This window comes from Diospyros lotus, chromosome 5 (assembly GCF_014633365.1).
Source record: "Diospyros lotus cultivar Yz01 chromosome 5, ASM1463336v1, whole genome shotgun sequence".
Lineage (NCBI taxonomy): Eukaryota > Viridiplantae > Streptophyta > Magnoliopsida > Ericales > Ebenaceae > Diospyros > Diospyros lotus.
Window position 1 is genome coordinate 15,551,988 of NC_068342.1, and position 17,838 is coordinate 15,569,825.

A 17,838-nucleotide genomic window follows, 5' to 3' on the forward strand; every position below is an offset into this window, starting at 1 on the left:
TAATTTTTAAATATTTTTTCAACTAATTTTTATCAAATCAATTGTTTATCCATCTCATTTTTTTAACTAATATTTTTAATCAAACTAACTATTTATTCGGTAAATTTTTTTCACTTAATATTTTAACTAATTTTCTCATCTTTTTTTATCCACATTTTTTCTCACTTATTTCACAACTAACTTTACTACCTAACACTACTTAACTTTTATCCAATGTATGACAAACTTACCTTTCATTCAATTTTTTTTTTCTATTTTAAAAGATAACATAATACCATCTATTTCATTATCAATCTTTTATAAAAGTGAAAAGAATTCATTTTATATTTATCTGCAAAATGAGTTTAAAATCCAATCCATCTCATGTGTCCTCAAATCGTGAAAATAAACTTGATCTCACTGCAACAATAGATACACAAAGCCAAGCATTTAATGCATAATAATTTAATTTGTAATTTTAATTATTAATTAAAATATAAAAAAGTGATAAAAGATATAAATGGAAGTATTTATTTTGAAGTTATATAAAAAATGACAAAATAGAAAATAAAAAAAAAAATAAATTTAGTATTCGAGAACAGTATAACACTAAATTTAGTATTATATTATTTACGTAACATTAAATTTAATACTTAAGATTCATATCATACACCAAAATGGTATATTCCTTGGAACTTATTTTGAGACCAATTTAATGTGCTAATTGGAGATGCCCTAAGAAGACAAATCGCAAAAAATTCAAGATGTCAAATTGAGCCTTTATCCCATTATGGATGTTAACAATGGGTGCAATTACTTTAATTTAGAAAAAAATCTATAATCGCATACCCAATCGAAGGACCGACCCACTTACAATTAAATTTTTTTAAAAAATATCAATTACAATTATAATTACAGTTACTTTAAAGAGGAAAAATCTAGAAAGCCCCGACAAACTTATCGATAGGATTATCGAAAGAGGGCAAAAAGATGATTTTGTCCCCACGCCATGCTCTTTCCTTTCCCTTCTCATGGATTGCCATGTCCCTATTCTCTCGTCTCCCTTGCTATGGCCACTGCCTCGTTGCTGCCCTTACATCCGCACCTCACTACCATTGTCTCGCCTCATCTCCATCGCCTCTCTACTATTGTTACCTTGCCTACAATCGCTACATTGACTATTAGTTTATAAATTATTAATTTGAACAGAAGTATTCATCTATGTAATATTCATAACATATTTTATAATAATATTCAATAGATAAAATTACTACGATCTTAACATATATTATAATTATAATAATATTGAAAAATAATAAAATTATTCTTATATTATGTATAAAATCTATCATTTCAATTGCCATATTCGTTTAGATAAATTTTAATCTAATCGCGTAATAATCAGTTTAAGTTTAATTCTCAAGTGTGTATTTTTTTAATTTTGAGACTCAATTTTCACGCATTTTTGTGTTATCAGCTGTTGAATATTTACTTTGATATTTTTTTTTTTTTTTGTAAATTTGAACTAAAATATGAATGATAGATAGCAGAGAAAGCCATATAAACAGGAGGAGGCATCAACAACATTACATCAATAAGCATTGCATTCAGGCAAAAGCCTACACGAAACAACACATTTTTCAGTTCCTGCACTGCTCTGCTCTGTTCTCCTTCCTCCAGCAAAGCAATACTGTTTGGGCCCTTTTACTATTTCGAAGGCTTTAAATGTAGCATAAAAATTTAACCACGAATCTAAAATTATTATGGTCTAATATTGGGCCGAACAGTGTTGGGACAAGAGCCTGCAGAAAAGAGTGATATTCGCCCAGGAACATGTTTCTATTTTTCATGAACAAGGGGACTGTAAATGGGATACCACATGCTGCTTTTCACATATTCCACTGTCTCCTCCTGCATTCACAACAATGAAAAAGCCATAGATGAGAGTAAATGTTAAGATAAAGTGGGTGGTGGCGAGCTTTGAGTCTAGTGATTCAGGTTTTGGTAATCGCTGTTCCCTTGCAGGGTTGAAATGGGTTTTCACTTCAATCACCAAATACAACGGCATATTAAGCCTTACCCTAATCCCATCACATGGAGTTGTCTATTCAAGCACCCAAAAAATAAAACATAATATATGTATCATATTTTGATCAATAAGACTGCATTTGCTCATAAGAAAGTTGAAATTTATACGTACTTTTGACATATGCATGAGCTCTTTAGGTCCCACCTCACAACGCCCTTCTGCCAGTTCTTCAGCGACGGCTGCTCTACAGACAGCAGTGCCTATCTGTGCTGTTATATCTCGAATGCTGCAGTCATGAATGGGGCCAAAGCAGAACTAGATCAGTGGAAATTTCATAGGAAGAAAATTTGCTTCCTTACACCAAGTATAACATCAAAGCCAGTGTTTCATTCCCTCCTCCAATTCAACAAGATCTAACTCTATATATGTGAACAATTACACCAAGTATAACTCTATATATATCTAACTCCATTGCGACTACATGAGAGATAAAGAGAGAATAAACAATGGTAGCCATGCACACGTAATAAATTTGAAAAATGTGAACAGCTTCCCACAAGCCCACAAACAGGAGATCGTGGTTAGATATGCTTTCAGAATTGCCTAATGCAGACTGTAAGCCTCAGTGTATTATTCATATTGCATTTAGAACTTTTGACCGGAGATACTATATCATGCTGCTATATTTCATTGCATATAAGCAGAATAGAATAATGTTCTGAACCTAACTTAAGCCACTAGAAACTAACACGGCTGGTTTTCACCAACTCCCACATTGTGAGTGCTCAAGCTTGGAATGTAAGAAAATGTTAATGTTCCAATGAGCTGAAGAATGAACCTTTTAACTGATGGATACAGAATACCCCTCTGGATTTCTTCTTCTGTTATGTATGAAGCAAGGCTGCAGAGAAAATTTTATATTAGCAGCTAATACTAGGTTCACCATCACACAACCATTTTTTTTAATTTCCCTTCATCAAATACTGAAAGAAAAACAACTTATAACGCAGCAAAAATATGCAAACCATAGACCATAGATAAAATCCAATAAGATGTTCCAGAGACACATCTATTTTATGTAAGAACAAAAACCTTGTTAATTTTCAATAGTATTAACAACAACCAAGTGTTACACCCACCTAATAACCAGTTCAGTCTAAAGCATTTTTGGTGCAAACAATAAATCCAATATTATCAGATGTCACAGGATTTAGCAGCGAACACCTGATTAATCTACAGTCAGGTCTCTTGGAGCTTACAGATACAGGTCCGACAATCCTTGTGATCATTGAGCAAAATTATGATGCTCAGAAAAATAAGAACGGTTTTCTACTCATAGAACAAGAAACACAAAATCATCAAAATTTTAACCAAATTATTTCCATGCACTTTTTTTCCTGTCCACAAGCCAATGAATAGTCAAATTCACTTAGAACTGTGACAAGTTTTGTCAACATCAACCATTGACAACTCTAGTTAAAGATAAATGAGAAAGCTCCAGTTCAATTACTTTTGAAGTAGAAGAGGAAGAAGCAAACCTGTTAAACCTCAACAAACACACCTCAAGCCATGGGGCTGGTTAACAATTCAAGAACAGTGCACGAGCATGTCAAGATACCTCAGTGAAGTCAACATTACTTAGGCATAAGCATGATTTGGAGGTTACGCAGTCACGGGATGAAGTACCAGGCAAAATTTGTATCTATATAGGTCAAGCTGGTGTAGTTGCATATTGAGGCTAGATGCCTATAATGAGGATCTTGGCATCGAGAGGCATGCATCTTAACATTGTAACTCAATGTTCTGACACAGCCTCATGCTCCAATCTTCCAGACTTTTATTTCTTTTGTTTCGCTTAATCATTTAGCCAGACCTTTTGGCTTCTCACATTATAATGAAAAATTGACTCGGATGCACAAATTAGCACGTTACAACTAACTGCAATACAGAAAATTCCACATGATGCCCTATAAAAAAGGGGGTTGAAAACATCACAAATGCACATGGCACATGGACTCCCTAGCCATCAGATGCTCATGGCTACAATAGAATGATGACATCTTATCATAGAATGATGCCAATCTCTGATTTCATAGTTAATTAAAAGTGTAGGTCAAAGAATAAAGAGGTCAAAATTTTCACCCCATACCATTCAGCAGCTGCTTGCAACATCCCATCTGAAATAACACGAGCACCTGAGACAAGAGCTCCTAAACCTATCCTGAATCCAGTAAAGAAAATCTCAGATAGTTCCTTTAAAAGATAATACAGAGTTAAGTAGCATGAATATTAGCACTAACCCAGGAAACAGATACATGTTATTTGCTTGATTTACATGGCCCACTTTTCCATTCCCTTAAAAGAGGAAAAAAAAAAAAAAACGTGTGATTGATAAAGGTCAGAGTAAGCGGACATCGCGGATGAAGACCGTATGGAAGTGTCCATTCCATTGGTTACATAATGAGAAAGTATGGTGAGGATGATTCATGTGGAAAAACACTCCATAACAAGTTAGCAGTAGCACAAAGAAATCATACCAAGGTCAACATTTTTGAAAGGGCTCCCACTGGCAAAAACTATTTTTTCTCCAGCATGCTTGAAGGCATCAACAGCAGTACATTCAGCTATTTCAAAGAATGGAACCACACTTGTCAAAATAGACGTTGGAGGTACTGTAAATAAAGACAAAATGGATAACTTAGAGAGATTGTAAAGTCAAACCATTCATTGTTGGATTTGACATTGCAAAAATGGCAGGCTTAGCAGAATCTGACTCTTGCATGGCCTTAAGGACCTGGTTCATATGACAAGAAGGAATATGGTAATTAAAGAGCCCAATTAACCCAGCAAACAAATTTAATAACTACTAAAAAAGGACATCAAAAGATAAAAACTGCCTGTATTATTGTGCTTCATCTCTTTGATAGAGACCAAGAGGGAAATGGTTCCATGGGATAAAGAGAATGTTGAGCATAGAAGAATGAGGAAAACACGGATAACACACCATAGAAGAAGAGTTGGAGATAGCTGGTTTTAACACAGGAAGGTTAGGAAAGAATGAGGAGAAGAACTTCTACAGACCCAGAGAGCTCTCTGGAAAAGTATTTCTAGAGTCGACAACAAAAATCACAATCCTTAACCCCACTAGATAGAATCAGCTACATAAATTCTAGATCTCTAGCCATCTTTATCCATGGTCAAGTACTCCAAGAGTCAACTCCAAATAATCAAAATTTAACCTTATTGAATTGATGTGAGTGGAGTTAACTAACAGTGATAATAACAAACAATACCCAGTTATCCTGATGAGGAATGAGCTTATGTACCAAGGCACAAGTGGTTGTAAATTTTCACTAAGAAGCAAAAAGACAATAGGGTAAACAAAAACATATCTAAAATGGATTACCTAGATCTAGCAAACAAGATGGAGCAAAAGATTGCTCTTTTCTTAATCATGAATTAATTGCTTGGTCAGGCAAAATGTCATGGGAAAACTTGTCTCATGTCTCTAATTACATAGTTGAGAAATTAAGATTATTAAGTGTTAATAAAAATTACCAACATATTATTATTATTATCATAAAAAACAGCCCAAATAGTCTAGACAAGCCAGAAACAACATGCATATCTGAAGAGAGTTACACCAACTTGACTAGTTTGTTATACTTCACTAGGAAATACAGATCAAGGAGAACAAGGATAAGACGGTGTGCACCTCCTCATTGAAGATACCACCAACTCCAGATAAACCAAGAAGCACATCAGGCTTGACTTTCTTAACCTGGAATAAAACATTTGTAGCAATTAGTCTTTCTAAATTATGGAAGTGTACTCTGAAAATTAACAAGGAAAACCTAGAGTCCAACTTGCTTGTATCTGAAGCAAGAGATTTATTTCCACACAATTACATCTTGCATTGGCCTTGCATGCAATGCCATGTGCCCTCTCCCAAAAGTGTTAGCTGAATGTGATTTTTGGGTTCATGAGACCAAGTAATATACCCAAGGCCTCCCCAATAGACTACCAACCTGGGATTGGGTTGTGATAAACTCCTCTCCTTTAATACCTATCATCCTAATGTAGGCCAAAAATTGCACATCTCAATCTGAACCAAGTCAATCTCAAATACTTTTCCAACCCACACCCACTTAGTAGTGGCCTGGTTTAGCTCAGATACCACTCGTAACGCTACAGTCAGCCCCTCACCCCAAAGTTCTAGTTGAAGGTGATTTTTGAGTTCATGGACTAAGTAATATACTGAAGACACCCATCCCAGTAGACTACCAATGTGGGGTTGAGTAGTGACCTACCAACAGAAGCTGCTAAAAAAAACCACATAACTAATATTTACCACTTCAATGAGACTTGCTCCTTCCTTAAGTCCTAGTCCCTCAATCTCTCCAGGGGTTTTAGCAAATGGTGCGGCTGATGGATCAATATCCTTCCTCGCCCTTGTGATAAGACCCTGCATTTAAGCAAGCACTTCTCAAATCATATCATTCCAAAACTCAATTCAGTTGCATGTAGTTAAGAAATTGATTATTACTACTCTTATGAGAAGAAATATCGATATGAGCTGATACAAAAAAAAAAATGTAAAATAAATTGCTCTATAAACATGCTCTGCATTTTATTACACAATTTTTGCAACAAGTCATAGAGCTGATATATATGCATGTGCATGTCAATTGACATTGTTAAAATACATTTGTACTAGATTAGAGCTTGTATTGTAAAGGAAGAATCATCTTGTATTGTTTTCTATATTAGTTCTTATAGGAGGGAAATGTTTCTAGAAGGCTGACCGAGATTGTTGTAACTGCCATTTGGGCAGTCGGTCAGAAGGATTTCTCCCGTCCCTATAACTTATAAATAGGGGCCGAGAGGTAGGCTTTTGCAGAGCTTTCAGTTGTGGGTTTACAATCTGTCTTGTGCAAGTATGTGCGGTGAGAAGGAGGGTATATCTTTCTTGTTTTCAACTCTATATAGCTTTCAAGTTTATGGGCTGAGAGTTGGGTTTTGTGGCACATGTAATCGTGTATTGGTATCCAAGATAGTGGAGAAAGCAAGGCAAAGCCAATCTGGATGTAGGTCTCTTTTGAGACTAAACCAGGATAAACTTGTGTGTGTTGTTTGCAGTTCTTGATTATTTTCTTGTTGGTTTCTGTTTTCAATTCGTTGCGGATTAGAGAGATCGTCAAGGAGTGTTTGAGTGATTGAGAGATCATAGCTAAGGGTGAGATCTAGGTTAACAGACATTATAATAGAAACGTAGATAGGAAGTAATATGTGTAGAGCCACACATCTTTATCTAGAAGGAAAAAGTGAGGATGTGCTTCTCCTCCAACCATTCTTGAAACAGCCTGTTTAGCCATGTTAAGGACACCAAGCCCTGCACTGATATCCAGAAAAAAAAAAAAAATAAGAAGAAGAAGAAGAAGATGCCCAACTCATAGCTACCATTACCAGTACACAAGAACCAGGAGTACATTTTATTAGTTGAATATTGTCAGTACCTTCCAGCTCCAACAACAACTATCTTTTGGTTCACAAAGTCAGTCAACGGCAGACCTTGTGCCCTAACAGTTCCCAGTAGTCCTGCCAGAGCAACACCAGCAGTTCCCTGAAGCAATTATGACAAGCAGCACAGTTGACATTATAGATGAGCCACCTCTAACAATCTAATGAGCAAGTTTTGTCCTATTGTATCCATCACTATTCTGACAACAGAATAAAACGCCAAGTATTCACCTGTATGTCATCATTGAACATGCAGAACTTTTTCCGATAGCGTTGCAATGTTTCAAAAGCCCACTTCATTTGGAAGTCCTCAAACTGATAATATTCACCAACCATCAAGTTATCATTATGGTACAGGTTAGACATCAAACAAGAGGCTATATTCCTAAAAGAACTAGACCTGTACAATAGCCTTTGGCCAACGTTCATGAACTGCCTCCATAAATTCATCAACAATCGATAGATACTCCTCTCCTTCCAAGCGAGGTTGTCTCAATCCTAAATCTGTTGAACTAAAATCACGTGAAAAGAAATACTTATGAAGTTTTCTTGAAACAATGGGTTTAAAAACATCTAAAGAGTACATATTATATTTAAGCATAGAAATCACAGAGAACAAAAAGACACAGTATATTCAGCTGAAACAAATATCCCAAGAGGATAATCGCAAATAAACTTAATGGCTAAAAAAAGTGGTAAGTGAAACCTAAGGAGAGATGGATTTTGAAAGTGAAGATCCTACTTATTAAGAGTAAAGAGTCATTATCATAATATTTTCTCCGAAATAAATAATACAGTACAAAAAGAGAGAAAATTAGGAAATGTTTAATGAATCTTATCTAATTGTTAGAAACAAAACAGCAACATATGTAGTCTTTATCCCACTATCTGGGGTTGGCTAGTTGAAAGAAACATGCTTATCAAAATAAGCATCAGATTTGAAACCTTTGTTTTGATGAAATTTAACTTGTAATCAGCATTCCAGGAAAAGGAAACACATTCTACATAATTACATCAGGGATAGAAAAAGGAAATTGCTTGTTAAAACAGAAATGACAAGCAAAAAATTTTCATTTAATGATAAAACTGGAAGATCAAGTCATAACAAGAAAAGCTTGATTAAGATATCTTAGATCAGACATCCAAAAAGATTGAGAGATTATAAGGATGTCTTCTATAGAATTAAGGCAGGATTATTACAATGGAAAAATGCATCTTATGTGATAGGAAGATTCAATTAAAGCTAAAAGAAAAAATTCATAGGACAACTATAAAACCAGCTTTGTTATATGCCATAGAATGTTGGCTAGTAAAACACCATACAAAATATGAGCGTAATAAAAATAAGAATGTTAAGATAGATGTGCAACCATACAGAAAAAATAAATAAATAAATAAATAAAATTAAAAGTAAGGTTATTTGTAATAAGGTCAAAGTGATTCCTATTGAAGATAAGATTCATGAGATACAATTAAGATGGCTTAGTCATGTCAGAACAAGACCAATAGAAGCTCCTTTGAGGAGTTGATAGAATAGAACAAATCTCTAGGAAAAGAGATAAGAGCAAAACCAAGAAAAACATGGTAGGAGACACTTAGGCATTATATAAGTTATAAACACCTTGTAACAAGGCAATAAATAGAGATGATTTGCAAGCTAAAATTCTTGTAGTCAACCTCAGATAATGGATAAAGGCATGTTGTGTAATTGTTGTAATGTACAATCAAGTAACCACATGATTATTTCCATTGTTTTTATTTAGCACCATTATTGTTTCTAGTTACTTTAGCCTTTATGCAAGTCAACATCAGTAGGTTCACAGTTTGTTACAGTATTCAATACATGTACAAGTACACAAAACAACATTTTTTTCTAGATTAAGTACACGAGATTAGGCTTAGTTGTAGAATAATTATGGGCCATATTTTGATTGGAGCAGGTTGTTAAATATTTGCACATATATTTTACAGGATAATCCAAACAGTAAATAGAATGAGAACTTATTGGTGAATCTTCTAATTTTGCCCTAGCATCAATTTTCTTTGTATATACATACATACATTTTAATTTCCTCAATCATATTTCTTCTGAATTAGGGCCAGTTTATGTCGTGAATCAGTGCATGAATGCACCATGACTAGGACAGCAGGAACCACGTCATAGTTCCCTTGGTGGGGGTTGTAGATCCTGGTTTCACTAGGTTACCGCACTATAAAATTGAGTAATTTATCCATCCCCCTTTAAAAGAGAGAGGGAGGGAGGGTGAAAAAAAACAGTAAAGAACTTTTATCTTCAGTAGACGATAGTTCAGTTGCATAGACCATTAGAAGGCAATGACATAGACATACTCATATACACTCAGGGACGTCAATTTATGTCACTAATGCTCCATAGTAGATTTTCTGGAGCGCCTGTAAGTTCTGAAAAGCTTTTTCTAATATTGATCAGAATCATCAGCAATGAATATGTATATCTATCAGCATTGAACTTCTATTTTACAAGGTAGGCAATTTGATCAAAACAATGGATAGCGAGCTAAATAATCAGAGAGCAAGACACGAGGACAAGCAATTGAAAGAGAGACACGAAGTTCAAATAACAGAAACCATCTTAAGATCTCCTACTGCTGTGTGCATGTGTATGTTTTACATAGTAGATAAAATAGTCAATTGCATTAAAGAGTAAGTGATCTGATTGTGTTGTGTTTTAAAATGTGAACCTCAAACCATTGCTAGAAGTATAAAATAATGAGATCAAGAAGACAATTTTAATAATAGAAAAGTTAAACAGAGATTTAAAAAAAAAAAAATGCTGGATCCTTTTTACTCACAAAGAGGGTCTTGAAGAAGTTTCTCATTGTTGGTACCGACATCAAGCATAATAGGAAGTATCTGCCATAGATGAACACAGACGGAATTAGTATAGATGAAGGCAAAAATTCAAGGAAACGAATAAATAAAAGTGCACATCATCTGGTAGACAAGGAAAGACTGTCAGTTATTTAAACATCTTTCCTTTTGTTTCATTTCTATGAATGTTCATCAGCATGTTTTCAAATCATGAATATTAACACTACTGACATACAGACAAGTATAGGTAACCTTCTTCATGGATGATAAATAGAATAACCATGTGCCAATGATCCATATCAAGTATGGTAATCATCCAAGAGTTATCTTGGCACTCAATGTGGGCCCTTGCCTGCATGCATAGGTATGCAAGTAGTGATGTACACTTGCATAGCTACTTAACTACATCAAAAACCTCACTGTCCCATGCACCTGTACATAAGCAAGAGAAAAATAGTGGAACATACTCTCTGTGGGTTTATACCAGCAGCAGCAACATACACGTCAAGCTTTCCAATGGGTATTCCAATTCCCTGGACTCCAAGATCCCCTAGACCAAGAATGCGACTGCCATCTGTCAAGACAATCATGTCAACCTGCAAGATACAAGAAGCTGCATAACCATGATATGTCCAGTGCACTAAGAAAAATAACCTTTAAGCTGCAAGAACTGGAGAAACTAATCAACCTTTATTTCATAACAGGAAAAATGCTCACATTTCTAGAAAACATAATGTATATTTGTTATTCATGAGCAAAAGTTTCATAACAAACAAGCTTATGAATTTTGCATGTTTGCTCTGGTCGAACTTCCTCTTTAGAAAAAATTGATACAGAAAAATGAAAAACCATTTATAATGAGGAAGAAAGGTCATATAATCTTCCACAAAGCATGATATGCCTGCAGTTCTGACTAGAACCTGTGCACCTATTATGAAGCATGGCTAAGTAATTGAACAACAACCATATACAAGGGAATATTTGGAAGTCTACTCAATCAATACTTGCTTTTGACCATTCATACTCAGAAATTGGAATCAACAACTGATGACAAGCTAAGAAAAAACAAAAGCAGTGCATCCAGCTAAAATTTAGGACACGATAAAATTTGTAATGAAACTATTCTTAAAGGCTCCAGTCACAGCCACGTGCTTAAGTTTGGCATGAGCAGATATCACAAACATAACCAATCTAGTGCTAACTTATGAACAGCTGCAGATGCACTTTTTAAGAGTAGCAGATGAATGGCTAAGCCCATAAAGAACACTGATCAATAGTTTAATTTATTGACAAATTGACTCATTAACAAATACTTGGGAGTGGTGTGGATGTAAACCAGATTCCTTGGAGATGGTCCAGTTCTTGCTTGACAATATAAACGAAGAAAGGGGAAAAATTAACCAGCAGTCAAACAAAATCCAAGAACAACATGAATGCAACCTGAATGTAGTTGCCAACAGACCAAGATTTTAACAAGTACCAATCTTGATAATGCACCTCTAACCTGCTCCAGTATAAGTTGTGTGTAAGTGCATAGGCATCAAATTTAGAATCTGTGAACATATAGTGTAACTGGTATTGGACCACACAAATTTCATTTCTACTACTTCCAACTAAAAAGTAACAATTCCTGCAAATCTTTTATGCTTGACACCATTTAACTCAAAGACTTAATGTTGAAACAAGCGGGAAGACTTATGGTGTAAAAACATCAGGTGAAAGCAAAAGGGACATCAGAACTGTATATTAACATATACAATATCTCCATAATACCTTCTGAGCGGGCCAATTATAGATCATGGACATCATCTCTCCTTTATCTTTTGCACTAAAGTACATTCCTCGTGGGCGTCTAAACAGCCCTGAATAGTTTTGACAAACCAGTCCAACTGTAGGAGTATAAATTATTGGAGCAAAATCTTCAATGTTATCAATAAGGACCTGTAGAGAAAATCAATAAGATTCTTTCAGATGTAACTAGATTTTCTCAAACTAAAGAGAGATTATAAGTAATTCTTAAATCACATCATATATAAGCTACTATTGCTACCAAACTTACTCTGTAGTATAATGTCTCATTTCTATCATGAAGTCTATTCAAGATCCTCCATTTAGCCAATGACACAAAACCATCTGGATGTCCTTTAGTATTTCTTTCAAGCGATCGATAAGACTCCACTGCCAACATTAAGAACAAAACATCAAACCTTTAATTCAGAAACAAAATCTATTAAAGAAACATGAAAGCTCAAAAGAAAAATACAAAAATATAAGGAGAGACCACATAACTATCATAAATCAAATATCCTCGAGTTTAGCCCTATGATGTCAACCTCACAAGTTGACATGTGGGAATGACGGATGTACATATATGCTCACTGTTATTGTTGGACCTCACCAGCCAAGATAATGCATTCCCTGCTCTAAAATTGAATCCAGATGCTAATGGGTGTAACCCTCCATGACTGAGCAACCAGGAGGTGTTTCAAGACATCTTCCCGGACTCAAGCAAAGGAACCTCCACAAGGACACCATCCACCAAATTGCAGACTTGGTGCTCTCTAGACCAACCAATTCATCCTCCCGCCCACCTCCCCTGCCCAATCCTTGTATGCCTTTCGTATGCATTTAGTACCTAATGTTCACACCATAAGGATGGTCAAAGCCACCTTCAATCATCTCAGAGGTGGCAACAGTGGACCACAGATGGTTCAAAGGTCATGGCGCAAGCACAGAGGACCCAATTATAAGGCCTAGGTTGTGGGCATATGTTCAGGCCAGATTGTAAACCAAGTGGGCTTGGATCTTAAAAAGTGGCCTGATCTCAATCTGATTGTTATCTTGAAAATATATATATATACATAAATATATTTGTATAGTAGTTCTATAATAAAAGAATTTCTAATGGCCAATGTATAGGTTTAATTGTCAAGAAAAAATTTTAACCTGACATATAGGTGAATTGTTAGGAACAAAGATGGGCTCGATTGGATATCTATATTTTTAAAGAGTCAGGCCAAGAGCACAAAGAATAGGCCCTCGGGAAAGACTTGTGTAACTATATTTTATTATATCACATGATTCAACCCAACCTAAACCCTTCTGCATAACAATTATCAAGAAGATCTACTTACCTCAACTAAACCATTATTCTAGTTACTTCGAATAGGCTATGTCAAACCTTTCCTCCATTTCATTTTATGAAGAGCATCCACTAAAATTAATGCTCGCCTCTTGTCATTTTTTAGCATTAACTTGGATGTAGATAATTAGATGTACTCATGTTTTCTCATCGAGGCACCTATCTCTTCTATTCACATCAAAGTCATTGGAACTTGAAGTTCTCGCATTTAATCTTCAATAAATGCTACATTACTCATCTTAAGAACCGCTTCATTCCTAACCCTATCTCTAAGAACATTGTGTTTTCAGTAGATGTTGCATCTATCATCTCAGGTATCCCTTTATTCCTAATTCTGTCCCAAATGTGTCCCTTCTAGTTTCTCCACAGATGCACCTTTATATTATCATTTAATATGTATCCATTTTCCAACACATTGTTTCTCAAATCCCAATACTACATACCATTACCAGCAGAAAAGAAAGACGACTACATACCATTAGCATGCTTGATCTTGTGCATGCCCTATGTGTGTGTAAGTTTATTCTCCTGAACATTCCTCCACTCAATCCACTCTCCATAATTCTACAAGTCATATCAACACCATCCATCTTTATGCAGAGTTGAGCCTAGGTACAGAGAATTGCTCTCTATTCGGTACCCTTTGGCCCAACAATAGTTCATTCCTACAGTTCACTAAAGTAGAAAACCAGACAACAGTTCCCAGGTAGTGCATAATTTGACATAAGAAAGTGAAACTATATGCACGCACATATTGTACACTATTATCGATATTCCCCAAGTACTAATGCAGGAAATTCGCTTGATGTGGATTAAGGTGGATGATAAGGTCAGTGAACAGGCGTCAAACTTTCCAGGCAGAGGACCTAGAAAAGGACAGTGACCCAGTAGCACCCTAATGATAGCTTGTCCTCTATAAGTTTAGTCAATTCATGCACAATTAATTCAAAAAGGTTAATACAAATTCTTGAGATAAATTTAAATTAACAAAAAAAATCACTAAAACGATCGATGCTAGATCACACATAACAAGAAAGTACATAAGATCACATGATCCTGGGCGCCCTTCCACATTAATAACAAGCTGGATGGAATTCCTTAGCTTGTCAAACAGCACGTTATTCATTTGCACATAGGACAAATGCTAATTCATTGCATTCAGATCAACAATATTTTCCTCTTTCTGCTTGTATACGGATCCATAAATAAAGACTTTTGGCGGTCTAGAGCAAGCTCCAGTTGGGCACAAAAATAATCAGGAAATATGAAGACTAGCAAAAGAAAAATCAAATGAGCTGCTTTCCAGGTCTTACTGAAACGATCATGTTGGTGCTCAAATGATATAACACGCGGAGGAAGCAGACCACGGAGTCCAAGCCGATCTCTTTCTGTTATAGGGAAGGCCGTATCCTGTTTCCAGAAAATTATAAGAACAAACAGAAAGAAAACAAATATAAACAAAAATAAATGGAGCAAAGGGAAGAAATGAATATCAAAATGATGGTAACAGTCATCACTGCTCCCAATTCTCTCGCCATCGCAAGTGTCGAGCCCACTTCCCGAACACGTAATTCACCAGAAATCGTGCGAAAACGCAACATTTCCTAAGCACGCGACGAGAAAATCTCACACTAAACACTACGATTCAAGCAGCGAGAAAGTCCTGACCTTGTTGAACCAGGGATCGTGAAGAATATCGGCGCCGCGCTTGTGAACGATGCAGGGGCCGGGGATGGCCGTGGAGAACCGCCGAGGCGAGCGGCGGAGGTTTGCCGCCGCAGATCGAGCGAGCCTCCACATAATTCTTCCTTTTTTTAGTGCCCTAAAAGCCCAGCAGCAAAGAAAGAAAGAAAGAAAGAAAGGGAGAGCTCAACAAAAGCGTAGTCCCCCAAACGAATCAAAACCAAAGAGCAAAGCTCGATTTTCAGCCCTTCCCTGAAAATTTACAGCAGATCTTATGACCCACTGTGATTTCAACTTCCCTCCCTCCCTCCCGCTTTTATAGAAAAATCTACAATAATAATATACAGATATTTACATATATGCGCATGTATCTGTACTGATTGGAAGATGGAGCCCGACTGACTGATGGAGAGTGACGCCTGATGAAGAATGATGAGGCTGCCCCACATTTACGGGCAGAGTGTGCGGTGTGGAGTGGCGGAAGTGGGGCCTCACGGGCAGAGAGGGCATATTCGGTATTTCAACCGTAAGGCTGCCAGAACGGTGGGCTCAGCTGTACTGCCGCTGCCGCCGCGTCTAGGGTTAGGTTTTTCTTGTTTTTAAAATATAAAAAGTAAAATATTAGGAATGTTTTCATTTCTATGTAATTTTTTATTTCATATAAATATTGATTTTTAATATTTGAATATTTTAAACTAATTTTTAAAAAAATTAGCTTTAAACATAAAATATTAAAGCATAAATTGTAAAAAAATAGTAGGAAATATTTTTTTATTTTATTTTTTATTACATGATTAAATTTATTATTAAAAATAAAAAAATAATTTTTTAACTCTATACATGTGACTTAGAAAATATTTTAACAAAATTGATATGTATATTTTTAGAAAAACCAAAATAAAAAAGAGTAAATTACACTAATATTCCTTAAGGTTTAACATTATAATTGAGATAAATTATATAATTTAAGAAATTATATTAATCTCTTCTAACATAAAGAATCATAATAAAATAATTGTTCCCCTTATAACACTAACATACACACAGTCTCTCTCTCTCTTTCTCTATTATTATTGGGTAAGAATACCGTGAAAATTTGTGATTTTAATAACGAAAGGAGAAGGAGATGTACAAAAAAAAATATCTTCAAATTAAATAATAACCAAGTTCTTTAGATTTTTTATTTAAAAAAAAAGATAAATAACTTGATTTAACTATGACTATTAATGGTCATGTTAACTTGGTTGACAACAACTTGATTAGCAAAACTACTATTGTGTTGTGACCCAAAAAAAATATGTTCAAAGGGGTCACATTTGTAAGCATTTTTTATTTTGATACTTTTTTTTTTTTTTCTTATTCTTGTTTCTAAGTCAAAATTAGGTTAAAATTGTTTAGGTAACAATCAATTGCATGTCTAATGATTCTAGATTCTCAAAACTTGATTGAAGAATCAAAAACCCTATATTTTTCAAATTTAGGTAATTTAAAATCAATTGAAATTTGTAACAAATAAGATAGAAAAAAAAATAAGAAAACAATGGTGTTAATTGTCCTATTCTCAAAGAAAATGTATCATTGTCATCCTTACCTGTGTTAGAGAAAGAAACATCATTGTCGTCAAGACATAACTTGAGTCATTCGACATTTATATATATATATATATATCTATTATAACAAAATAGTCGCCAAATTCTTTTCCCGCCCATTTCTAGTTTTTATTTTGGTATTTTACTATGTTTTGTTCTTTTTTTTTTTTTTTTGCTAACTCGAAATGGAATTAAGCCTAGATTTGTGAAAAATGTGTAGTTCTTGGAATCTGTAGATGATTTTTATCTTGGTTGAATAGTGCTTGAAGAATACGTAAGCATGCTGATATATGAATAAGCTTAATTAATGGATGACAAAAAGTTGCATTTTTTATTTTCACCGCACATTTAGCTATGCAGTGGGTTATCTTGGATACCTGCATAATTAATAGTTGCCATAAATCAGAAACCATGTTTAGTCACTTTTAGAAAAATAAATAAAATACAACTAAACTTATACAACATTCACGCTGTCACAAAATCCTTTTCAGAACAAAAACAAACCTAAACACATAAACAAATTTCCAGCAAGAGAAAGGAAATTAAACAAATTAAACATTGGACTTATAGCTCCAGTAAAGAAATGTGAAATTTCCAGCGGAGAAAGGAAATTAAACACTGTCATAGCCGACAAAGTGCAGAAATGTACCATTGGATGGTGTGCACATGCCTTCTCAATTTTCACTGCACATTTGATTGTGTAGCGGGTTGTCTCGGGTACCACAGTGGAGACAACTCAAAAACCATCAATAATAATCCCAATATACACAATTAATCAGTGGAGTTATAGCCTAAACACAATCCAAAATCAAGATAAACTCTAAGAAAAAAATGTGAAATTTTTCGCAAATAAAACAAATTAAACAAGAGACTTAATTAATGAATGGCAGACAGCTGTATTTTCAATTTTCACTACACATTTGGCTACGCAGTGGGTTATCTCGGATTCCCGTAATGATTAATAGTTGTCATAAACTAGAAACCATGTTTAGTCACCTTTGGAAAAACAAAGAAAATACTACTGGACTTATACAACCTTCACGCTG

General features: G+C 34.9%; 1 protein-coding gene across 1 annotated transcript; it reads right to left on the reverse strand.

Annotated features, from left to right (window-relative positions):
- Nucleotides 1-1,556: 1,556 nt before the first annotated feature.
- LOC127802857 (NAD-dependent malic enzyme 59 kDa isoform, mitochondrial) lies at nucleotides 1,557-15,510 on the reverse strand. Its single transcript, XM_052338913.1, has 19 exons — nucleotides 15,189-15,510; nucleotides 14,834-14,930; nucleotides 12,438-12,556; nucleotides 12,152-12,319; nucleotides 10,846-10,974; nucleotides 10,360-10,420; nucleotides 7,929-8,032; nucleotides 7,760-7,843; nucleotides 7,525-7,631; nucleotides 7,312-7,405; nucleotides 6,360-6,473; nucleotides 5,724-5,789; nucleotides 4,730-4,802; nucleotides 4,546-4,632; nucleotides 4,309-4,363; nucleotides 4,158-4,229; nucleotides 2,847-2,909; nucleotides 2,180-2,294; nucleotides 1,557-1,890 (listed from the first exon to the last, which is right to left on the reverse strand). Exons 1-19 carry the CDS (start codon nucleotides 15,318-15,320, stop codon nucleotides 1,819-1,821), a joined length of 1,812 nt encoding a protein of 603 aa, XP_052194873.1. The 5' UTR covers nucleotides 15,321-15,510; the 3' UTR covers nucleotides 1,557-1,818.
- Between the last annotated feature and the right edge of the window lie 2,328 nt (nucleotides 15,511-17,838).

Bases quoted from the DNA above. Each gene is read 5' to 3' on its own strand.
- LOC127802857 (XM_052338913.1), bottom strand. From the start codon at position 15,320: ATGTGGAGGCTCGCTCGATCTGCGGCGGCAAACCTCCGCCGCTCGCCT. The intron at 12,320-12,437 runs GTAAGTTTGGTA...TTTTCTCTACAG, and splicing joins ATGAGACATTATACTACAGA to GTCCTTATTGATAACATTGA. The intron at 4,633-4,729 runs GTTTGACTTTAC...TCTTTGAAATAG, and splicing joins GTCAAATCCAACAATGAATG to CTGAATGTACTGCTGTTGAT.